At 44.3% G+C, this 24612-nt stretch overlaps 6 protein-coding genes across 7 annotated transcripts; 2 read left to right on the forward strand and 4 right to left on the reverse strand.

The window, feature by feature from the left end:
• Nucleotides 1-6639: 6639 nt before the first annotated feature.
• Nucleotides 6640-7422, reverse strand: LOC117582625 (NPC intracellular cholesterol transporter 2 homolog a). Its single transcript, XM_034270500.1, has one exon. The coding sequence runs from the start codon at nt 7247-7249 to the stop codon at nt 6800-6802; it is 450 nt and encodes a 149-aa protein (XP_034126391.1). The 5' UTR covers nt 7250-7422; the 3' UTR covers nt 6640-6799.
• A 539-nt stretch (nt 7423-7961) lies between these two features.
• On the forward strand, nt 7962-11324 carry LOC117582623 (aspartate aminotransferase, mitochondrial). 2 transcript variants are annotated; one of them, XM_034270496.1, is made up of 3 exons: nt 7962-8151; nt 9811-9970; nt 10032-11324. In XM_034270496.1, the coding sequence occupies exons 1-3, from the start codon at nt 8075-8077 to the stop codon at nt 11076-11078; spliced, it is 1284 nt and encodes a 427-aa protein (XP_034126387.1). In that variant the 5' UTR covers nt 7962-8074; the 3' UTR covers nt 11079-11324. The 2 variants fall into 2 exon arrangements, with proteins under 2 accessions (XP_034126387.1, XP_034126389.1); XM_034270498.1 differs by lacking the exon at nt 7962-8151 and adding an exon at nt 9031-9101.
• Nucleotides 11325-11439: 115 nt separating this feature from the next.
• Nucleotides 11440-13737, reverse strand: LOC117582622 (uncharacterized protein KIAA2013 homolog). Its single transcript, XM_034270495.1, has 4 exons — nt 13434-13737; nt 11951-13373; nt 11768-11892; nt 11440-11704 (listed from the first exon to the last, which is right to left on the reverse strand). Exons 1-4 carry the CDS (start codon nt 13618-13620, stop codon nt 11517-11519), a joined length of 1923 nt encoding a protein of 640 aa, XP_034126386.1. The 5' UTR covers nt 13621-13737; the 3' UTR covers nt 11440-11516.
• An 838-nt stretch (nt 13738-14575) lies between these two features.
• Nucleotides 14576-20438, forward strand: LOC117582621 (BRCA2-interacting transcriptional repressor EMSY). Its single transcript, XM_034270494.1, has 5 exons — nt 14576-14790; nt 14935-15109; nt 15214-15481; nt 16442-18932; nt 19038-20438. Exons 1-5 carry the CDS (start codon nt 14730-14732, stop codon nt 19223-19225), a joined length of 3183 nt encoding a protein of 1060 aa, XP_034126385.1. The 5' UTR covers nt 14576-14729; the 3' UTR covers nt 19226-20438.
• A 102-nt stretch (nt 20439-20540) lies between these two features.
• Nucleotides 20541-21662, reverse strand: LOC117582624 (derlin-1-like). Its single transcript, XM_034270499.1, has 3 exons — nt 21059-21662; nt 20880-20990; nt 20541-20821 (listed from the first exon to the last, which is right to left on the reverse strand). The coding sequence occupies exons 1-3, from the start codon at nt 21562-21564 to the stop codon at nt 20698-20700; spliced, it is 741 nt and encodes a 246-aa protein (XP_034126390.1). The 5' UTR covers nt 21565-21662; the 3' UTR covers nt 20541-20697.
• A 670-nt stretch (nt 21663-22332) lies between these two features.
• LOC117582219 (derlin-1-like) lies at nt 22333-23341 on the reverse strand. The gene is made up of 3 exons (XM_034269827.1): nt 22824-23341; nt 22651-22761; nt 22333-22597 (listed from the first exon to the last, which is right to left on the reverse strand). The coding sequence occupies exons 1-3, from the start codon at nt 23270-23272 to the stop codon at nt 22333-22335; spliced, it is 825 nt and encodes a 274-aa protein (XP_034125718.1). The 5' UTR covers nt 23273-23341.
• Nucleotides 23342-24612: the final 1271 nt, after the last annotated feature.

Here is a 24612-nt window from a genome sequence, read left to right on the forward strand (position 1 = left end):
TGAGGGTGCGAGGTGTGTCTGTCCCTTGGTATTTGTATTGATTTGAGACATCTCGCCTCCAATCATCCTTTTGGGCCGAGTTAACTCAATTTCGAGACCTGCCAAAGTTTCTGGCACATTTCTGGGCCAAAGTTTCTACGCAAATATTTGATTGAATCTAAAACCAAATCTGTTCGTAATGTTTTCCAAGAAGAGCAGCTATCAACAGCTTTTGAGAGTGAGCGAACATTTTTGGGGGGCAATTAAAAAGGAATTTTTGTTGGTTTTTCAGTTTGTTTCGTTCAAATTGATGATGGAAAATGCCTCTTGCTTTTGCTCGCTCAATGCCCAAGTGGGTCGAAAGTGTGGCACCCAGCACACTCTATTGACATACGCAGGCAGGCTGACTATATTTTACCTCTAAAAGCAACACCCGCCCTGCCACACCTCTCTTTCTGACGCTCTCTGTGGGGCATGCACTTCATTGTCATTGTCTCTGCCTGGCTCCACATTTTGACATAGAAAAACTTTTGCACCTTGTAACGACTTTTTAAGTGCCCCGCCCTCTTACGCCGCCCCTCTTTACAAAAAAGAGGATATAAATGTGTATATGGAAGCACTGAAATGTGGAGCAAAATGCAGATGGTAGCCCCCCTACTCGCACCTCTTCTGCAGCGAAATGAAACAAAAATAGTTGGTAGGAAAAACGCGTTGAAAATGAAAATAAATGTGAATATTTATGTGATTTATATATGCCTGCTGCTGTAAATGATGGTGTGTTAGAGGGTGCCAAAGTGTGAGGTGGAAAGCAGGTGAATTGTGTGTGAAAATTGAGGGGCGACATTTGCATATGTATGTCACAGTGTCTGGCAGTCATTCATGGCCCTTTGTTCGTCTAGACAATTGGGGGAGCCCACTAACCCCACTCTTTGTCTCTTTAAAATCCTTTACTTTATTTGGGTAGCATTTGGGTTTATTGCATTTGTTTGTGCCAAAAATTGTTGGGAAAAACTATCAACAAATTGTGGCAATAAATGGAATACTTTATCTATCCACAAAACTACATATTAGACATATAATGCAACATGGCATTATGCGCTTATTCACTGGCAGCCATTCATTGTGCATTCATTTTACCTTATTTGGCATTTTTGGCATTACGCATACGCCGCATGGACCATAGCATATTAATTGAACAACTCTTCAGGCAAACCAAACCCCAACCCATACTGCCACCCCTTGTTGTATTTAGTTTGCGGCCATTTGTTGTCCAACGGATGCACTGGCTGGTTGGTATCATTCGTCGCTCATTATGCAACTGGTTTGCTCTTAAAGTGCCCTAAATATCGCTCCATTCTGCCGCACCATTCGCTTGCTATTCAACCCTCAACGGCAATGGCCAGCCCTCGCTGTGTGTGCCGTGGCCCCTAATTCAATCATTTCATTTCGCTACAAAGTTCAAATGTACTTTGCATTTTCCGGCAAATGTGCGGCCATTCTGTGTGCACGTGTGGGTGGCTGAATATATTATAGCAAATATTTCAAATGTTAATGAGCACGGGAAATGGTGGCTGTTTCGTACTAATTTGAAGATATTAAGTGGCAGTATTGCATAACTATGGAAAGTAATGTAAGATATAAGATAAAATAGGGACAGGGAAGGACTATTAAGTGTAATATTAATTTTTAAAAATATTATTGATAAGTTTTGATGAGACATTTGTTGGAAACCCATATAGAAATAAAGAACAAAAGATTTTTCAAAATAAACTTTTCAAAAAACCTCGTTTTGTGTTGCCTAAGCAGCCTAAATGAATTTTCAATTACTCCAGCAGCATCGTAGCCCGAATCTGTAGAGCTTCCCTTCCATCAATACTCCATGAACTTCTTCAATTGGAAACCTCTGAAAAGCTGAAGGGAATTACACTTAATTGACAAATAACAGAAACACATAAAATGTATATCAATAAAAATACGGAATGTTTGTCTTGCCATTTCCATGTTTTTATAATTTTCTTTTTTTGGTTCATTGCAGGAGCATTAATTTAAAATTAATTTGTTTTTAATCACGCACATTATGGCAAAGCGAAAGGCAACCGAGTGAGGGACACTGGCAGATAATTTTCACATGTGGGCAAACAAATGAAAGCGCATTAAAAATGTAGAGGTAATCAGGATGCTAATGATGCTGACAGTCGACCAGAGGACACATCGTGTATCCGGCCAGTGGCTGCTGTATCCACTTCAGGAAGCAAACAAAATGTAAACGAATTAAGCTATCTGTTTCGCCATTTGATTAATTGCTATGAAATGCAATTTCAACTTTTTTTTTGTTGCACTCCTCCGCTGCCCTGCCATATCATAACTGTCAGCATCAGCACTGCAGATTGTTCCTGTTTTCTGCTCTTTTTGCCCACAGCCATTTCTGTTCTGTTCCGGCTGACAAATAACAAAAAAACTGTTCAAGAATTGACAGCTGAAGGTTTGGGGCTAGTGAGAGGGGCATGACACTTTTTGGCCCTATGAAAAATTCGCTTACAGTTATGGCTTTCAATGAATTTCCATGTTGTTAACAACGACTGCCCCCGTCCCGGTCACATGCAAATAATTAAGATAACTGCAAGCCAAAACTGACAGTGAATGGGATTTATTTAAAATTCCAAACCGCAGCAGAACACTGCAAAACCATACAAAAACCATTAAAAAAGGAAAACCTACTCTGTTGCAGCAAAAACTGTCATGCTGCCGAAAAAACCATTCAACTATATGTAGAGGAATGTAATTTTGATCAGCTGTACTTAAGAGTCTGTATCTATAAATAATTCGTGAACAAATGGGAAATTGTTAATCCCAGAGATTTAAATTTAAAAAATATATAAAGATGTGCTGTAAACATTTTTTTCTGTGAATATTAAATGATGTTAGGGTTAATTGAAAAAATATAATCACAAATACATCGTAAGACCTTCAATCATTAAGCACTACAAACTCTTGTCCCCATCCAAAACATCAATGAACATTCAGCAAAAAATAGTCTAAACTTTACTGTTGTAATTATGAAAATAAAAAACCTCTAACGGCATGTGCCACAAACAAATTTCTAACTTAAACAATTAATCAACCAAATTCTGTCCCACACAAGCCCAAAACATATCTCCAAAAATAACAAAAAAAAAAAAGAAAGTCTAAAGTTTGGACCACTAAAAGCACTTTGAAAACAAAACAAAAAGTTGTCATATAGATGGGAACAAATTATTAAAAAACAAAAAAATGGAAATAAACCAGGGAAAACCCAACGGACCAAAGTTAAGCAGGCTGTCAGCGACAGAGCAACCGCCGCCTTCCTTGGATAGCCCTGAGAGGTCCAGGCCTTAAAGTGGAAAAGCTGGCAATTAATGGCAATTTAAAAACAAGAAAACTCGCTCTGTGGTAAAAGGCCAAAAAGCGAGATGGCCAGGCGGCGCTGAAGCTCGAATTTATTTACGTTGGCAAACCGCATGGAAACGAAAATAGTTCATATAACATTAACATCCGATTCCTGGCCAGAAGTTGTGGGCGGGTGTTTTTCTCTGTGCGAGGTGGAGTGTGGGTCAACAGTGGCTTGGGCTTGGGCTGGACTTGAATGTTGCATTTAACTCTTAAATGCAGAAATGGACACACGATATGGTGATACCCGGCACTTGTGGTGTATAAATGGTATGTTGAAATTAAGCACAAGTACGCACAATATAGAAGGTTTGTTTCTGTTTTCATTTACTAATGATCAGCGTGGCTTCCAAAAGCGTCTCCAGGCTCTTCTAAAGAGAGCGCTCGAAGAGAGAGCGAACGAGCTTTTTCGGGCTCTCTTTTTCCTTTCTCTCGCTCAAAAGCCGCTCTCAGCTCGCTCGCTCTTTCATATGAGTCTTAAGCTTTTACCGTAAGCGAGGTTTTTCTCGAGCAAAAACAAAAATTGTCTGTTTCTCTTCTGTTATTGGGTATCTTAAAGTCCGAGTGTTGACTGTTGTTCTGTATGCAGAATTTTTACTTGGTTATTTTCATCTTCAAAGCGAGATCTCTCTGGCATGCTGCTATTTATGCAAGAAATTCTGTGCAGACACAGCAGCTTACAAGGGGGTGTGACAGTAAAGCGAGTTGTGGGCTGTGTTTGGGTAGGTTTTGGGGTGGCGGTGGCTGCGCTGATGCACGGAGCTGACTCCTCATATGATATGCAGCCAAAGCGATGGAGGCAGTGCCACCATCAGAAGCAGTAGCAGCAGCAGCGGCACGAGTATCCGCCTACATATACTTTTTCTTTCCATTTTATTTTTATTTTTTTGCCTGTATATTTCCTCCACTTTCTACTTCGGTAGCTCCACCGCCTCATATTTTGCTGTATTCCTTCCCCGCTGCGTTGTGTCAAGTTTTTAAACGTCAGCTGTGTCTACAGAGAGTGGGAGTTGGTGTGCGAAGGAGCTGTGGGAATGGTGCCTCGAGGGGCAGATTGGGGGCTTGTCCCACATTTCTTTGGAGTTTCGGACTGTCGTGTGCTTTATGCGGATTCATATGTAAATCAAGTGAAAACATCAGGGGTACTGGCATAGAAGACAACATACAAGCAAGTGGACTTGTGAAGGCTCTAACCGGAAGTAAACATAAAACTAAAAGTGTTACAAAGGAAACTCTAGTACTGTGTTAGCAGCAAAGAGCAAATTCTTGTACGAGAGCACACTCTTTCCCTTCTAAATGTTCTTTTTATATCAAACAGGAGACAAAGATATTTCCCTCTCTAATGAATCACTAAAATGTCCATACATTTTTCATAGCTACTTACATTAATTTGTACATTTTCTTGTCTTCAAACCACACAAATAAGTTTCCATTTGATGTTTCCAATGTACACTCCCTCGTGTATTTATTCTGTTTACTATACAGTTTTACCTTTTAATCCTCTTATACTATACATATGTATGTAGTACTTAGGTATATTACTCTTTGTATCTTGTTTTCCTGCCATATGCTTATGTTCTTCCATTCCTTATTCTTTTATTAGTGCTTATTATATTCTACTCTGCTCTTTATCTACTTACACACCCAAATACCTTGCAACTCTCACCGATCATGGTTCAAATCTAAATCAATCCCAAACCCAAATAAAGCATTCAAGTCAACCTTAAGCTGTTCAGAATGTATCTGGTAGGGCAACAACTGAATAACTGAATAACTCGTGAAAGGGGAATGGAAATGGGAATGGGGAATGGTAGTCAGAATCAGATTCAGAATCAGAATCTGAAATGCATTTCATGCAATTCGTGGGGTAAAGTGAATGTAATAAACCGATTTCTTTTGCTTAAATATCCTCCTCCTCCGCCTTCGCCATCGCCTGGCGCACTGCGGATAATTCTATCTGCGCCAAGAGTCTCCCTCCCAGTGCGTCCACCCATAACCCCGCCCTTATTCCCATACCTCATACGCTCTCTCAGCCTTTGCATTATTTGCATTTTGCCATATGGTATATGCACGATTGTGTGTGGGTGTGTGGGTGGGTGTGTGGGTGTGTTTTGGCGGAAAAAGGAATGGAAATTGAGAAAACGAAATGGAAAGCGCTGCTGCTGCTGCTGTTGCTGCTGTTGCTACTGCTCTGCTTCTGCTTGTGGGTGCTGCAGTTGATTTGTGTTTTTCCTTGGTTTCAGCTGCTACCCCAAAGACCCTCTGCAGGTTCCCTCAGCCCCCTTTTCACTATCTCCACCTCCTATGATTTTGCAGTTGTTTTCTTTTTGCGTCTTATCGGCCACCCATTCCATTCTTTGTGCCTAGAAGAGAATACGAAAGCCAAACCACTGATGAGAATTGTGTTCCGAGTCGGCCACATACACTCACAAACAGTAACAAACTGTTACTCATTATCTGCGACACACGGAGGACTGAGAAGTGTGTAAACAATGAAAGTGATTCGTAATCAGACAGCGATACGTGTACAAAGGCCACTTAATAATTTCCCTAGTCTCATTTCTAGTCTTTCACTCTGTTCTTTTAGATGCAGTTGTCTGTTCTTCATCAAAGTATCCAAAATGGTTTTAATAGTGAAGAAATTTACTGTAAAAACACTGATGATCAGTAGCACTTAAATTATGACACTATTATGAACCATCTGTTGCCCATTAAAAGTTGTCTGTTTCTCATCAAAGTATACAGTCATTTAAAAATTAGTAAGGGGACTAAACTCTCTTCTTACTTTAAGAAACTTTTTTGCACACAAACACACACAAATTTACAAACTAATGAAACTATAAAAACATATATGTATAGTAAGTTTCGAAAAGCAACCAAAGCCCCTCTGTTCAGCAAGCTTTTGGCTACCCTCTCTCGCGGGTGGACAATCATCACCGTTGCAAAAGCTGATCAGCATAGCACCTGCCCACCGGCCAGTTAACATTTCATTGCACTGTTAAAGTAACATTCATCTGTCCCACTCGTGTGATGTTCCGATGACTGTTGACTGATGGCTGACCGGAGGCAGCAGAAAGCGGAAGATGCAATCAGAAGCAAACAAAGGAAATAATAATAAAAGGCCTAACCCGAGAATATTCTCACACACTGACACAAGCAGTTATATATAGAAACAGGCACATGGGCTGTGCCCCCCCACACCACACAACACACACACAACAGTTACTTAATTTGTTGTTGTTGTTGTATTTTTCTTTATTTTAAATTAGATTACAATAAGCAAGAGGGAGAGAGACTACAGGCTGAACTTGGGGCGGCTTCCGCTCGCTCTTCGTGATCCAATAATGCTCGTGGAAGCGAGAGACAGACAGAGCGACGATCCCGAGATCAACGCCTACTGGATCTTGGCGGGTATCTCCACGCAGATAATGTCTTCGCTGTTCTGATCCTGCAGCTCCCACTTGACCAGCACAGAGACCTTCGGATAGGTCTTGAGCACTGGCAGCGTGGCCGTATAGCGATACGATTCTCCCTTCTCCAGTGGACACTTCAGGCCGCTGTTCACACAGGCATTGGGATTGGCCAGCGGGAAGGGCATTTCGATGCCCAGCACCTTGCCATGGACGACAGTCTTGACGGCGGTGGCCTCCTCCGCCAGGTTAATGTCTATCGAGAAGGACACTGTGGTGTTGCGCTTCAGGATGCATTCCGATTTGGTGGTGTCACAGCCCTCGATGACCACACGGGTGAACTTGCCCGTCTTCGATCCGCAATCGCTGAACTCCAGGCCCTGGACGAGGCCCACAGTCACCAGCAGACAGGCAATTACAGCAAATCTCAGCATTTTTCCACTTCTCGTTTTTGCTTAATTCAATTACAAGGTAAATCCACGTTTATCGAGCGGAAGACTTTTTCTCCTCTTGCTTTTTATTTTTCGCTTTTTCAACCCCGCGGCGGCTACGAATCTACTGAAATCGTGAAGCTCGACAAATCTTACAAGAAACCAAAAGCGAAAGAATAAATAAAGAAAACAGCACACACAAAGCTCCAAGAATGTGCAAACAGCTGTTCGAAGAAAGCTTTCACCGCCGTGGCGACTGGTGGCGATAGATGGGAAGATTGTGGGAGAGTCTCTCTAAATAGTCACGGGTATTGTTAAAGTTCTTATTTTTTCTAAAGTTTATACAAATATGACATGAATTACAAATAAAAAGAATTCAAATTGGATTTAATAGAGTACATTTTAGAGCCCGAAGCAAAAAGAGAATTTCTATTTTGGAACTGTTTTTCAACAATAGGGTCCAGGCCTGACCTGGCCGTAGGTTCCGCCCTCCTTCTTTTATAAAGTTGTTTATATCAAAACACCAACAGACATTTTAAACACAGTTTAAAAGCTTTTCGCGAAGCTGCCAGATGGACAAACAAACCACTTTTTGTCGCGAATATATATTTATTCTGTTTGTTATTCCGCAAGCTTTTCTGGATTCAAGCTTTTCGAGGTCTTTTGTCGTATTTTGCCGTTCCCCCATGCGGTCACATTTCACTTAGTTTGCTCGACTAGTTTAGTGTTCACCTGAAGTTCATCGGTTGTTCTACCGTTTGCCGGCATTTACCGCTCCTAATTATTACGAGTAAATAGTACATTAAGTTTGTGCATTTAAAAGCAAACATGTCGCTGATCTGCAAGCACAGTTTGCTGTTGAGCAATCGTGTGGCACCCTCGGCTGCCGCAGCCTTGCGCTGCAAGTAAGTAATGGCAAGAGAGAGAGAGGAAGAGAGAACAAACACGTTGCAGATTGCAGCGGCGCAGTGTCATCTGCCAAGGTCATTGCAGTTGCCGGTCAGTCGGTCTCCAGTGATGTGTTTGTTGTGCTCAATTACTGCTGCAATTTGTGTGGAAATGCGAATTGTCAGTGCTTTTTGTCTGCTTAAGGCTGATTTCATTATGTCAGCCATGAGGGAGAAACTGGAATGAGGTCTGCGAATACGAGAGTATGGTGGGGCTTAGATTTCATCATTTTTTGGGGATTTTTGTCAGACTGCTCAGCTGTTCTTATCAAGCTGTGGCAATTTCTTGCTAATATTTGCATATGTTTGTGAATCTACAGACGTAGATGGTACAGTGGAAGCTCTCTAGAGATTCCCGAAAAGTGTCTACTGTGCTCGAGAGCTTTCTCCATATAATATAGGTGTCTAGAATATAAAGTTTTTTTTTCATGTGAGAATTTATCACAAACAACGGATGTGTATTTATTTTCAAAGCTAATTTTATGGGTGCTTTTTCTTTTGTATTTCTATTTTTTCTCGCGCTTTAAAGAACATTCCAAAAGCAACAAATAATGGAATAGGGTGAGTGCGACCCAACGACTTGGAGATGCCCTAAATAATATTTGATGTATTCAGAAAGTGTTTTGATGATTAAATATTGGCAGGCATCATTTTGTTTGGAGTTTGTATAGCCTTTAAATTTTGTAAATATTTAAAACAAAAATATTTGTTGAATTTTAATGGCTTTTATTTTGCTTTAACTTTTATAAATTTCCTAACCATCAAGTTTGGTTTTTATATAAATTCCACCTTAAGTTTTTTACGTCACACTTAAGTTCCTTATTTTACGTTAAAAATTATTTGTAAGACAAAATGCTAAATTCATTCCTGCTATTAAGACGCCTGTGCTCCAGCGACTGTAAAGTGGGGTAAGGCAAGTCTGTCATGGCCACAGATATGCCACACACAAGCTTCGTAGGGTAGTCTTCGGTTGACATATCACGCTTTGGTCGCGTGCTTTGATTTTTATAGTACCGCACCGGCCCCTACCTCCAGGGGTGTTACGAGAAAAGTTTGTTTTATCGAACTGCAACCGGAAGCTTTAGTGGATTTATCAACACAATCGAGGGCGGTGATAGGCAGACGGCTTCCTTAATTGAAAGTTAATTTTAATTAACTTTGAGAATTTCCTCGAATTCTGCATAAAATGTGACAAAAGCGAATACGTCAGCAGAGACCTCAGCTTATCACTGACGTAGGCACCGTGAGATCTAGGCATGTGTTCTACCCTCCTGTATGTGGGGTACATGTAAAACGTTGAAACTTGTTTACAACGGCGCCAGGGTGATAAGAGAAGGCTATTAGCCCCAGCCCCCCATGAGATGTGCGAAGAGCGGGTGCAAAATCCAAGAAAACCTCTAGATGACTTTCAAACTTTAGTCATGAAACCCAAATGATAAAATCAAGTGGTAGATAACCCACTAAACAGAGCACGCTAATCTCTTCAATTAACTTTTGGAAAGATAACAACATTAGTGGCAACACATTAGCCTTTAACCAGGTGGATAGAATACAATTGAAAGGAATGTCTTAAAGCAAAACCAAAACTAATCTCTACACTTTTCAACTCTCTTGCAGGTCATCATGGTTCACGGAGGTGAAAATGGGTCCACCCGATGCCATTTTGGGCGTGACAGAGGCCTTCAAGCGGGACCAGAACCCCAAGAAGATGAATGTGGGCGTTGGTGCTTATCGCGATGATAACACCAAACCCTTCGTGCTGCCCAGCGTGCGGGAGGTGAGTTTCGAGAGCAAACAAAACACTCAATCAGTGATACAATTTCCATCTAATTTTGTAGGCCGAAAAGCGTGTGGTCAATCGCGGCTTGGACAAGGAGTATGCGCCCATTATTGGCTTCCCCGAGTTCTACAACAAAGCCATCGAGCTGGCCTTGGGCAAGGATTCGAAGCGGCTGCAGGCCAAGCACAATGTCACCACCCAGACAATCAGTGGCACGGGCGCTCTCCGCGTGGGTGCTGCCTTCTTGAGCCGTTTCTGGACTGGCTGCCGCGATGTGTACATGCCCAATCCCACTTGGGGCAATCATGTGCCAATTTTCGAGCACAGCGGTCTGTCCGTGAAGCGTTATCGCTACTACAATCCCGCCAGCTGCGATCTGGACTTTGCTGGCATGATTGAGGATCTGAAGAAAATCCCCGAGGGAGCTATTGTGCTGCTGCATGCCTGCGCCCACAATCCCACTGGCGTGGATCCCACTGTGGAGCAGTGGCGTGAGATCTCCAAGGTGGTGAAGGACCGCAAGCTATATCCCTTCATTGACTTTGCCTATCAGGGCTTTGCCTCCGGCGATGTGGATCGTGATGCTCAGGCTGTGCGCATCTTTGAGGCCGATGGCCATGACTTCTGCCTGGCGCAGAGCTTTGCCAAGAACATGGGTCTGTATGGCGAGCGTGCTGGCGCTTTCTCCGTGATCTGCACCGATGAGGAGGAGGCTGCACGTGTGATGTCACAGGTGAAGATCATCATTCGTGGCTTGTACTCGAGCCCGCCCATCCACGGTGCTCGCATTGCGGCTGAGATTCTGAACAGCGATGATCTGCGCCAACAGTGGCTGGTGGATGTCAAGCAGATGGCCGATCGCATCATCGATGCACGCTGCACGCTGAGGGAGAACCTCAAGAAGCTGGGCTCCAGCCGCAGCTGGGAGCACATTGTCAACCAGATTGGCATGTTCTGCTATACGGGACTGAAGCCCGAGCAGGTCACAAAGCTGGCCAAGGACTACAGCATCTACATGACACAGGATGGTCGCATTTCCATGGCGGGTGTATCCAGCAAGAATGTTGACTATCTGGCCGAGAGCATACACAAAGTGACCAAGTAGAAGGTGGACCATAGACAGTGGAGTGGAGTGCAGTTTTTCAGTAGAGCTAAGCTACTTATCGGCACCTGTGCACGGCACCACAAGCAACGAAATTTAAATCGTGAAATCTTTAGTCAAACTAATTGCATTTTCTCACACACAATCACAGGCACTTCTCTATCTCTCTCTCTAGATAACTCTTTGTAAATAAGCTAAAAGATCTGCCTTTTGGTAAAGTAAAGCATTTTAAATGTTAATGAATATAAAGAACATTTGTTTCTGTACTTAAAACGGGAATTTACAGGAATTGAATCCCAATTCAATTTGATTTAAACTCAGGCTCTCTCTTCTCCTCTCTTGTGCGATATTTTGTTGCTTTTTCGATTTGTTATTTATATTTTGACTATAGCATATGCCACACACTGTCCCAAAAAATATATTACATATGTACAACTAGGATCACGGTTTGTTATAACGATACCTTAACTTATCGCTTGGTTCGCAGTACTCCTTGATTATAAGCTTACACAGGAATATATGAAATACTATAATTATTGCACACACCGATACCCAAAAGAGCGTGGGCAGTCCACCCAATTGATGGCCGTGCTTGTGCAAAGCAATCAAATGTTGCTCATGGGCAGGAGCTATAAAGGGGAACACAGAAATTAACCAGAGGTTTTCCCATGCCACAGATGGGGGGAGCTTACCCTCAACCACTTCTTTGACATGAATGGCATGATGCAGCTCCTCCATGTGCTGTTTGTCCTCGGTTATGTATAGTATTGCTGTTAGAGGTTCAGTCAGTTTAACTGGGAAGTGTCGACGGCTTTGACTGCAACACAGAAAGAACTTAGAAATAGTTGCAGGACTCAAAGTTGAAACATATTTACGTGAGCAGCACTGGCTCATCCAGACAGCCGCCATCGCAGGCATAGTAACTACGATCGGATCGATCCAGGGCCACATTGATGATCGCCTTATTGTCCTCCTTGACAATGATGGTGACATTCACGTGCGTCTTGTTGCCATAGTTGAGGCGTCGAAAGTGGAAGTCTCTGTGCAGGAATTTCGGATGGATATTGCACTCCAAGTGCTGATTGCTGAAGCGAAAGCTGCCAAAACTCAAGACCATAGCCTGTATGACACCCGAAGCACCCGCCCGTATAAGATTGTGGCAGCCCTGCTTCTCCAGTGTCAGCATCCAGGAAGACACCAAAGAGTTGAGCTGCTGCAGCGTGGCCATCTCGCGCCACAGGTTCTCCGCCTGCAGCGTGTGATAGGAATCATAGCAGCCCTCGGCATAGGTCAGGGCCTTGGCTATGTCTTCCTTTTTGGCCGTGGAAACGGCAGTGCCCATTTCCTCGAACTCGAAGCAACGCACCTGCGAGAGCACCGCATACATGGTGGCATTGATGCGATCACCGTTCAAGCTATGCTCCGCCTTGGATGTGCTTATCGTGAAGCCCGTGGCCCACAGATCCGCCCACACATCAATGTGCTCCTGCCGATAGGTATTTATGCTGTACGCCGCACCCGTACTGGATGCCTTGGAGCCCAATTTCTGCAGCAGTTTTATCATGGCCTGCGTGGCCTGCTGCTCGTTGGCCTCAATGGTTGCCTTGAGCTGCGCCTCGGTTACTGGCTTCGAGTAGTGTATAGCTATGGGATACACAATGCGGACGGTGCCCCGCTTGCGGACCTGCAGCTTGGCATCCAGCTGTGGCTTCACAATGCTGACGACAATCAATTTACTGGGATCCTCTGGCACCGGCTGCACAATGCCCGTCAGCACATCCAGCTCGTTGTAGGACACCATGCCCGCGGAAGCTGGCTCACTCAGCTTCAGGGTGCGCTGCGAGAGCCTGGGCAGGTTAACGCGTGGCATTATCAGCTCCACGTCCTCAATCATGTTGCGGGTGTTGGTGATCTGCAGCTCCTGCATGAGGACATTCGGCTGAGTGCGATGTGCGTAGTAGGTGTAGGATGCAAAGTAACCCGCGAAGCACTGAAACCGATGCACCATGCCCGTCAGATACTCCACAACGGTGGCCTCCTTCTCGACGCCCACACCCTGCTGTGCCACGGAGACAATCGGCTGAAAACGGATGGGCAGCTGCATGGCCCGCCCGTGCTTAATGTTCAGCGACGCATCGTGGGCTATCTCCAGTCCGATGTAGCCGTTGCCAATGTAGGGCGTGATATCACGCTCGCCCGGCAGCGTCGCGGGCGACACGTGACGAATGTTGGCATCGAATTCATAGTTCTGCAGTATGTACGGTGTCAAACGGTCATCCATGCACATGCTATGGGGATCTGAAAGACATAATGCGATTAGCCATTATATAGCCAACAGATGAGACGGCTATTGGTTACCCTTTTGCTCCGGTGCACTTAGAAATATATAACGAAAGACCGGCGGCAGCATATAGAAAACTGTGCACACGCAGAGGAGCAGCAAAAACAAACGGCGGTACGAGGAGATGGTGCCTTCGGCCAGACGTTTCAGCCGTCGAATCACATCCACCGTCTCGAATTTGTTTTTGGCTGAGCGGAACAACATCGTTATGGCTTGTCGATTGAGTTTTCATTGGAAAACAATTGAGTTTTCATTGGAAAATTAATTTTAAAATCGCAAATATTATGGGTCAAATATACTGCTGTTTTAGGCAAGCGTTAGTGCCATCGGTATATATACCGTTAATATACCGACGACTTAATATCGACGTCAAAATAGACTGAAAAGTATAAAATATACTGTTGAAAGGGGTTACCACGGTGACCGTTAAAGAAATGTATATACTTTTCAGGATATTTGAACTAAGAAAGCGAGTTCAATATATATTTACGTTGTATCGGTAATTCCGACTGTTAAACTAAATTTTGTAGGTATATTCAAGAATATAGGGTTTCGAAACTATTCAAATGGACACAGAATGAGCAACATTCTAGTACCCTAAGAGCGAAGGATATGCACGAATTGAGGATATGATAGAAACCTCAGTCTCCAATCAATGCAAAATCAAGTCAATCTGTGCTGGAGATCCATCTCAACGAAATTTTCAGATAATGGAATACGAAAATGTATTTAGATCGATATAAAACATATGAAAAGCTTGGAAAAAATAGCTTTAATATATGTTAATGAAAACAGGGTATACAAAGGAACATAACATAACATACTTCCGGTTGACAGGCAACAAGTTGTCAAACTACGTAACATTCCTTGCCTACTCACGTAACGTTTTATGGTAGACCTTTTTAGTTCGACCCTTACTTACTTATTCAATAATCCAATAAATGTCATGATTTCTAGCCAATGTTGTGGAAAATTCTTTCATCAATAGGATAAAATTATAGTCTCAGTGTAGAGAGTTCTAGCTTCCTTATAATGTTAAATAGAATATCAAAATGGAGAAATATGATTTACGAGTCGGTATATTTACTGTATTTTTTAAAAGTGTGAACGTAGATTTCGGTATATTTGTGAGGGTCAGACCGCATATTTAATGGACAACTCCGCGGTCACACAGTTAGAAACGCTGCCTGAAGAGTTTGTTTTAATTTTTGCAACAAGATTCGCGAAAACCCTTTGAGAAAACCCACGGATTCACACTGATATCCAACGGCTTGGAGTGCATTAAGCATACGGTGTGCAAAACAACTTGCACAATGTGGCCACAAACGTTGGAAATGTCGCGGGACGAATGCCGAGGCATGCTGCGTCGACTTGGTAAGTGTGGAAGGCAGCAGCAGAGGGCGAATCGCCACATCCAGGAGCAAGCGACGCTCGCAGCATGCCCAAATACGGCCAGATATCTAGCCAGAGGTCCAGTGCATCTACTCTAATGTGTTATCTTGCCTTTTATTCGCTTAGAGCTTGAATCCTATTCGCATATAATAAGCGTTTTTCGCGCGCAAGGCTCGCTGAGCGAACCAAAGGGCAAAATGCTGGAGGAACTACGCCAACTGTTTCACATAACCCCGGAGCGTCATCGAGCGGAGGTGCGGCGCGCTGTCAACGATGAACAACTCTGCACCATAGCCGAAAAGTAAGTTGAGTGGCGGAACAAACCCCAGTGCTAAATTAATATCAATCTCAACCTCGTTTCGTTTCGTTTCGTGTCACTACCGTGTGCGTGTGTGTATCTCGCAGTGTCTGCGGTCCGAACACTTGGCAGGAATGGTCCCGCGAAGGTCGTCGTCCGTATCCGCTGCTGCCGCGCATCAGTCCCCAAACGGCGCTAAGCATTGTGGCCAACGATCTGGCGGCGAAGGCGTGCCTGGAGAATGCGAAACTGTTGCCGCCAGCCGAAACGGGTGCCCACTATGCCGATGCGCTCATCGATCAGGCCAACCTGATGGCCCTCAAGCATGGCCGGAACAGGGTCCAGGAGTCGACGCTAGTGATCATGGATGAGCCGGTGAGAGCGAGAGCATTATATAATCCCCCTAGCCACCGATGGCGGCGCCTGCCCGATGATATATTGTATGTGATTTGGTTCTGCTTCTGCTTGCTGCTAGTGTGCGCGCGCGGGGGCAGTGAAAGTACAGTCTGCCTGGGCCGCGGCCGCTGGCATGTGTCGTCGTCGCTTAATCCGCGTCTTGGTTGCTGGGCGCTGAGGTCACGTGTGGCGTCTCCTTTAGCAGCATAACCATTGAAATTATCTCTTGGTTTCTATCATGATTTTCCATCATGATGGGTAGTCGGGTTTTAAGTGGAGATATCTTCATGTCCAATTGGAATGTTTTGCTTTCGAGTTTTTGGCTTTTTCATTATTTTGGAGCGCCCCACGAAGAAGCAGAAATTGTTCGTCTTGCTTTTTAGACCTTTTTTCTTTTATTTGTTGTTATTTGTGATTTGTTTATTGCTAGAAATGTTATTAAGTTTGTAGTTAATGTTAATGTGATAGCAGCTGTTAAACATTTAACTGCTGTTAACAGCCAAATGTTAGCCCGCCACTGTGAATGGTTATTCCTGTGCATGGCACTGTTAACCGTCAGCCGTTATGTTGGAAATTTAACAGGTTTTGACATTTTCATTAATTTAAATATTTTTTTGAATGAATTGTTGAGATTTTTTAGTTTTCTTTATTGTTTTTGGGTATTATAATTTGGAATAATTAATGAAATTATTGGACAGCTCTGTCGGGAGATTGAACAGCTTGCTGAATTTTCTTTTCTTTATGATACACAAAAATTAATTAGATGTTTATAAATGCTCCTGGAGATCCAGAAATGTCTCTATTAATGTTACAAACTCGTATGGGGTATTCTCGTAGTTGCATTATGAATGATTTTTAAGAAAATATAAAATTTTTCTTGATTTGGAAACCCTTTCTATATCCAAAGACTAATCTTTAACCTTTATCCCTCTCCCTCAGTTCAAAGTACCCGATGTCCCCAACGAGGTAAAAAAGGCCATACAAAAGCGCAAGGAGAACGAGGGCATCGATGCCAAGCCCAACAAGAAGCGACACATGCAACATCAGATGCAGCACGACAAGCTGGATCATCTGCACAACCAGCAGCAGCAACATATGCAGCTGCTGGGTCAGCTGCCCCTGCAACAGAGTGGCCCAGAGGATGGTGAAATGGTGCCAGTGGAGCCGAGACCCAGTCCAAGGACGCAGCAGCAGCGCTTCTTCTACCAGCAGCAGCAGAAGCACAAGCAGCGGCTGGCCAGCAAGCGGAATATGGCCAACATTTTGGGGCCCTATCCTGGTGCCATAGCGGCGGGCAGGGCGGCAGCAGCGGCAGCTGCCGCAGACTCTGTAAAGCGAGTGGCAGCACCGGCCAAGAGCGGTAGACGGGCACAGAAGCAATTGCAGCAGCAGCAGCAACAGAAGATGCAGCAGCAGCAGCAACAAAAAGTATTATTGCCCGTACCGGAGGCCGTGCCGATAGCCAATCATTCGGTGGTGGAGCCGCATGTGGAATACATCCTGGACGAGGCACTCAAGTCGGTGAGTGCCAGCACAGCGATACCAGTGCCAGCACCAACGCAGACGCCAACGCAAACGGTGACGGTGTCGCCACCCACGGGCTTCCTGAACAAACTGAAGCCGCTGCCAGCCACGAGGGTGGTCTATGGCCCGACAGCAGCAGCAGCAGCAGAGATGGGTTCGCCCACAACGCCAGGGGTGACCAGTCGGGGCTTTGCCAACTCGCCAATTGTCTTTAAAGAGAAACTGCAGGCGAGTGTGATGCCCGTTCAGGTGCAAATGCAGAGCCACAGCAGCTCCGGACAGCTCTCCACGCCCGTCAAGAAGTTCATTATGGAGGAGCCAGCAGCAGCGTCCACATTACCCCTGACGCCCACACCCATACCCATGCCCATCTCGACGGCCAATCTTCCTTTGGCGCCGCAAATCATTAGCGTGCAGCAGATACCGGCACCGCCCATGGGCGCCAAGCTGCGACCAGCTCTGGGACTGGTGAATCCCACAGGGGGAGGCAGCAGCAGCACCACCACCACCATACTCCCACCCGGCACCAAGCTGACGCCGAAGAAGATCAATTTCCTGGACGGCACACAGCTTGAGGCCAAGCCCAAGAACTTGCCCAGTTCGGCAGTGCGGCTGCTGCCGTACACGACGGATACGACGGTGTCCACGCCATCCACGCCGCAGGCCATGTCCAGCAATCTCAAGGAGCAGCCGCGGGGGACAGTGACGCCCCTGAGCAGCGCCTCCACGGTGAATATTATCAAGAATATACCAGCCAGCAGCTTGAACAACACACTGATCACGCCACTGGCAACGCCGACGGCCACGGGCACGCCCATCTTTAGGGGCAAGGCCACATCTCAGCCTCAACAGCTGCCGCCGGGCAGCGTGACGCTCAAGGCGGCGGGCACGGGCGGTGCCAGCTCCTCCAACACTGGCGCTCCACAGATACTGGGAAACATTAAGCTGACGAGTGGCACAGGGACGGGCAGTGCCCTGAACATCAAACAGGTGCACAGCAGCGCGCTGCGCAACATCAAGATCTGTTCGCCCAATGGCAAGGTGTTCCTGCAACCGGGCAAGCTGCCCGCGGGCAGCATCATCCACAAGCTGAACAATGTGACGGGTGGCAGCGGAACTACAACTACAGTGGCCACAGCGTCGCTCTCACCCACGGGGGGTATGCCGCATGCGCCGGGCTCACCGCATCAGCGGATCAGCATACAGAAGATGCAGATACTGCCAGCGCCGACGCAAGTGATGTCCAGTGGGATGACCAGCAGCAGCACCAACACTCTAACCGTCAGCAGCGGCACGGGAACATCCGCGAGCAGTGCCAAGCTCACGACAAAGCCCACCACTCTGACATTTTCCACTGGTGCTGGGGGTAAAAATAATCTCGTATTCCTGCCGGCCAGTGCGGCGAGCGGGATGCGTGCCGTGACGCTGAGCACCAAGCCCAAGCCGAATGTTTTGGTGATTGGTGCCTCCACCTCGGCCTCGGTAGTCTCGCCGTCGGCAGCCTCAGTCTCGCCGAATCTTCTCACAGGCAGCAACAGCAGCAGCGGCGGTGTCGGTGGCGGTGGCAGCAGCTCGTCGAAACCCAAACCGAATCAAATGATTACAGAGGACACGCCCATAGATATCATCAATATGCCCATCATTGTGGCGGATAATGGAGCGACGACGACGACGACGGAGACGAAAGTGAAATCGGGGCCACTGGTGCTGCTCAATGCCACCGACTGGGAGATGGAGCTGGATCAGGCGGCCACCAAGACGGTGAACACAACGGGTTCTTCCAAGCAGAGTCTCGATGATGATGTCATTATCGAGGATGTGGATGTGGAGGATGATGATGTGGTGGCAGTGGAAGTGGAAACGGAAACGGAACACGAACACGACACGCTGGAGCTCAACAATCGCAGTGAGTTGGGTGTAACGAATGAAGGCCCTTCATTTGGGTTGCTCTCTCCCCTAAATCCTAGAGATTTGCTTTATCTTTTTGTGTTTGTGTTTTTCCTACTTGCAGTCATTGAACTGCATCCGGAGGATGACAGCGCCATCGAGTACGTGGACATGGATCTAGAGCAGCCAATTGAGATTGAGAGCACCAGCAACATATCCCCAGAGACATCCCTGAAGGCAGCAATCGTTTCGCATCTAAAGACGAAGCAGCAGCAGCAGCCAATGGAGCAGCCACTGGCCAGTACACTGTAGAGTAAGGCCTCTGCCTGTTAAATCATTGTTAAACGGAGTTGTAGAGAACGCACAGCAGCGGTCGGAATCGGTTTGAATTAGGTTTAGTTTATATTCAGTCCTTAGTCTCAATGTCGAGATGTGTCTCTCGGACTATCTCGTGTCTTTTGGGGCAAAGTGCAAGATTAACTTATACGCAATTTTCTTAACTTGGAAACGGAAAGCAAAAATATGAAGAAAACAAAGCAAGTTTTTAATGGCCAAAATCATTTTTAGATAAACACCCCCCCTTAAAAACCCATTCGTTCTAAACATTAATATAGTTAAAGGTTTATCTTTTCTCGCTTATAAATATATTTTAAACCTCTGCCACCCTTTCTCCCTCTCTCTCTCTCTCTCTACTGTACATAGGGCCCATTGCCATTGACGCCTAATCCCCTTGTTGATGGGTACTTTCCTACTCTTTGCGGAGAACAGAACCTTAACTTGTATTTTGTATAGATTGTATATAGAGTCTACGATTCATTCATTCATCAACCCAGCGCCCAGCTACAACATCTTTACCATCATTTTAGTTTAGTTGTCTAAGTTTATGATCGAAATTACACGCAAAAAGTTACCCACAACAGCAGCAGCAATTAAGAATTGAAAGGTAGAAATTTGTTTGAATGTTCAAAAAATAGAACTTGAAAGAAAATAATTATTAACTTAATATGAGATTATAGAGCCTTAAACCACGCGACGATCCCCCTGACCCTACCAAGAAATGTAAATAATTGTGAAAATATCATTATCAGAATTTGGAAATGCAAAAATTACCCCGCCCCTGTATAATGCATACTAAATTTAAATATATACATGTGTATAGAGACTCCCTGCCCCCGCGACCCGTAGTTCCATTTAGAAGTGGTTGGGAAGCAGCTTTTTGAAAACAACAACAAATACAAATGCTAGCTATAAATTTATATTTTATGGGTCGATTTTTGTCATAAGAAAATGTTGTAACTTTTAGACCAAAACGAAAAATGGAGATAAAGCCCCTTAAAAAAAAGAGAAAAAATATTACAATTAAGAACAACAAAAACAAACAACTCTTCTCTCCCTCCACCCGAACAGAGCAAACAGAGTTTAGAGTTAAGAATATTAATATTATAATAAAAAGAAAAACAAAACAAAAAAATATATTGTTGAACAATTGCGTGTCGCTGTACAATTTTTAGCATAGAAATTTTAAACCGAAATAAATTTAAATGTAACAAAACGACAGTTGCTTTTAATTTCTTGTTTTTAATGGATAGATATATTTAAATGGAATATATCTATGTATTTAATTTCATTTTTTATGCACAATTAATAATCCTCCCCACTTAACAATATTTTTACTTGTTGCTGCTGTTGCGGCCGTAGAATCGAGCGTTGGTTGAAACACGATCAGGTTTTTGTTACAAAAATTCTAACCAAAAATGGGATCCATATATGGTGTGTGTGTGTGCCTAGTCGTGACCCAGGGTCATGCCTCGGCCCCAGGGATTTTCGGGTGCACGTGGAGGCGCTCTGCTCTCCGGCGGTACGCCAAAGCCACCAAAACCACCAGAAGTGTCAGGTACCAGGCGTTTGCTGCAAGAAACAAACAAAAATTAATGAGAAATATATGGTCTATCCTGCTATTACTTACAGGAACTGTGGCGTCTCGAGTAACGCATTGCCGCCCAGCTCTTGGGAATATTGGAATTTGAGGAAAAAGTAAACATGGCCATTGAAAATGCCCAACAGCGAGGCCAGAGAGCTGCAAAGATAAGCAAATAAATGGGTTACAGAATGCCAAGACTGCAGATAAAGGTGCTGTGCACTTACAACTTGAATATAAACTCAAATGCAGCCAGCACCCAGGGCAAGTAGATGGCCTTGAAGCGACTGCCGAACCAGAAGCTGACTGTCACATCTTTGTTTAGCTGACACCAGATGTAGGTGACCGCCATCACCATCATGTCCATGAGGAAGTGGACCTTAAACAGCAGTCCTCCGACGTTGGCCAGCACCGCTGTCACGATGAGCAGGTACAGGTAGTCGGAGGGACTGCGCGAGTACTGATCCTTTTCCAGCCTGGTGCTGTACTGCACAATGAAGTAGCAGTTGATGAGGAAGTGGAAGGCCGTGTTCGGTGTGATGGGGAACACAAAAAGCGAGGTGACGCATCGCCACAGCTGCAGGCTGCCAAAGATCTTTGATCGGTCCAGATGCAGAGCCGAGATGGAGAGCAGGTCGAAGCGGCAGAGCAGGCTGAGCACCACCGTCGCCGTCAGCCAGTAGCGGGTGAAGCGAGGCAGCGACCGGTACCATTGGCCAGCGTCCATTGTCATGTACTTTTGATATTAGTTGATTTTAATAATGTTTTTTATATGAAAATGCATATATTTTAAGAATTTTGTGAAATTTGGTGTGTCTTTACGTGTCTTTAGGTCAGTGTGACCGCGATATATTCGTTCAAATATACCACTGCATCTTCAAAATATACCGTACATATACCAAAATATAGCATTGCTTCTTCAAAATATACAGTAAATAATATACCGTAGTCTTAAATCAGATTCCACGATTTTGATGTTCTATTTGATATTACTAGCTTGCAAAGATTTTCACCATTGAAACAATAATTTAATCCGATTGAAGAATCAATTTGGCGTATTTTAAATATTAATTGTTATTGGTTTGTATACCTTATGACCTTATATTTTACAAATATGTATTTGAATTTTTGATTCAAGTCACCCCCTCTGGAAGCTTTGTCTTTAGTATGTAAATGTATGTAAATTATTAACAGAGACACATGTACATATGTTAACTGATAACATTGAATAATTTGAAAAAGATAAGATTTACCGCCGACACACAAAAATATACAAAAAACGTTACATAGCATATTCTATATATACCGCAAATATACCAAGGAAAACGTAACCCGGTTAGACCCGATATATTTATCTTTTGCGAGTGAATGGCAAATATGCATCGGGAAAAACATTTAGATATTTCCGAATAAACATAATTGTTGACTTGTTTCGTTTAAGCATAAGCTTGAATTTTGTAAAAAGCAGCTGCAGTCGTAAACGCCGATAATATATAACCATTTATTTGTAGAGAATGTCAAATTTCGCGATAATGTAGTATGACCGTGTGGAACAAAAATTCCAATATTTGGCGCGCACAAAGTACTCTTTCAAAGCCAACTTTAATAACTCAAGTGAAGCTACAATGTACATGACAAGTAATAAGTACACCAAATCATTGATGGGACGACGGTAGCGGCGATGGGGAAACGGTGATTGAATACCCGGTGGGAAGCCAAATTCACTAAAGCCTGTCTGTCTGGCCCTGTCGGGGAGCAGGCGTTTCCTGATAGCACAAAATATGATAGAGAAAAGACTTAAGAAAGGCTGAAAACTTACAGAATTTTAGGTGTTTTCAACAATTGCATCCCTCCAATCTCTACAGGGTATTGAAATTTGAGGAAATGGTAGACTTTCGAAATGATAAAGGCAATTAAAAATTCTCGGGAGCTTCAAAAAGGATTTTAAATTATAAAGTGTATCCGAGTTTGTAAGGATTATCCTCCACTTACAGTAGAATATAAATCCAATGCCTCAAATTTGATTTCTGTCTCACAAGTTTCCAGCTAAAGGTAAGGGACACCTGCATTATGTCCATTAGGTACTTGTCCTTGAACAGCAGTCCGGCGACATTCGACAGTATGGCTGTGATGATCACCAAGTACAAATATTCGGCTGGGCCGCGCCTGTAGCAATATCGCTCCAGCTTGCCGCCGTAATGATGCATGAGGACAAGGCAGACCAGAAATTGTTGCGTATTGTATACTCTGCTGATGGGGTACACAAAGAGGGCGGTGATACATCGCCACAACTGTCCACCTTCGAGCACTTCCTTGGTATTAAGTTCCCATCTTTCAATGTGCAAATAACCAAAGTGGCAGAGCACAGTGCCCAGGATCAAAGTCATTAGCCAGAAGCTTGTGATGTGGTTCGATGGCCTGCGCCGCCTGTCATGGTCCATTGTTCAGCTTTAATAATAACTTTTGGTTAAGTGAAATAATTGTTCTCCCGGTTGGAGTTATTTGTACTAGCGAATCTATCAATGGGAATAACAATTTTTAAAAGTTTAATGCAGAAATTGTAACAATTTCCAGGCCCACTATTCAAAATAGAGATGAGCGATTGCCAAATATTTCAAATATATCAGCTTAGTGTGACCGCAGGACACAGAAACGTCATGCTCTGATTGGCATGCTTCTTCTTCATAGCTGGACATCTTTCGCGCCATCATTAGATTTGAATTTAGCAAAGCAAATGGGATTATTTTCATGTAGTTTTAAGTTTAAAAGAAAAGAGACAGCAGGGACACCTCTCTTCACTATCCCCAACTCTCTTTTGTTTATATTTTTTGGTTATTTTTAGGTTGCATTTTCCCTCAAAAGCGAACCCCACACAAAGAGATTTGCAACTACAAAAGCGAACAAAATACACACTGTGCTGCATTGTGTGTGTGTGTGTGTGTGTGTGTGTGTGTGTGGTTGCAGGAGGACACTTAATTCATAACGGGCGAGGGAACACAAATAAATAGCGTACAATTTCATTACATTTTTTGGCAACCTTTTTTTCCATAAGGTTATCTTTGAGGAGGCCTTTGTGAAACTTTTGACAGCAGAGCAGAGGCAGAGGCGGACAGGCAGAGAGACAGATAAAGGAAGCGCGTGTGCCACACCACCAAAAACATATAAAATCCACAAACAATTGCAGTGCAGTGGTGCGAAATTAATGAAACACTTGGAAACTGTGCGCTTTTCCAAGTGAGTGTTGAGGTGGTGGCCATGAGGAATTAATTTGACAGTCCACACAGAAATTTGCACAGAATTTACAACTGTCACAAAGGCGTTTACGTAGATTAACACAAATTGTTGCTAATTGTTGTTTTTGCTGCGAAAACGAAAGTAAAGGCCGGTTTATGGCTGCCGTCTCAAATGTAAAGTTCAATTTTCGAGTGGGGTATGTAAATTCCAATACATTACGGTACTTTTCCCCTCGCCATTGCAACTCTACAAGTGCGAGCGAGTCGGCCAGCTGTGCGGGTGGTTTGCCTGTTGCGTTTTTGGGCGCAAGAGAGAGCGGCCAAAGAGAGACGGAGAGAGAGAGAGAGCGCGCGAGTAACAGTTACAAAATGTCGGGGCTAATCAAGTCACATGCGGCACCGGTCGAACCGGTTCAGTGTATGTGTGTGGCCACACCCACCCGCAAAATATGGCTGCTAGAGCAGCGCAGACGCATTTCCCCAGCTTGTCTGATACGCCCACTAACGGCACTCGTTTGCTCATCATGAAGTTCCTGGCACACACAGTG

Source organism: Drosophila guanche, unplaced genomic scaffold (genome assembly GCF_900245975.1).
Source record: "Drosophila guanche unplaced genomic scaffold, DGUA_6, whole genome shotgun sequence".
NCBI classification, from domain to species: domain Eukaryota; kingdom Metazoa; phylum Arthropoda; class Insecta; order Diptera; family Drosophilidae; genus Drosophila; species Drosophila guanche.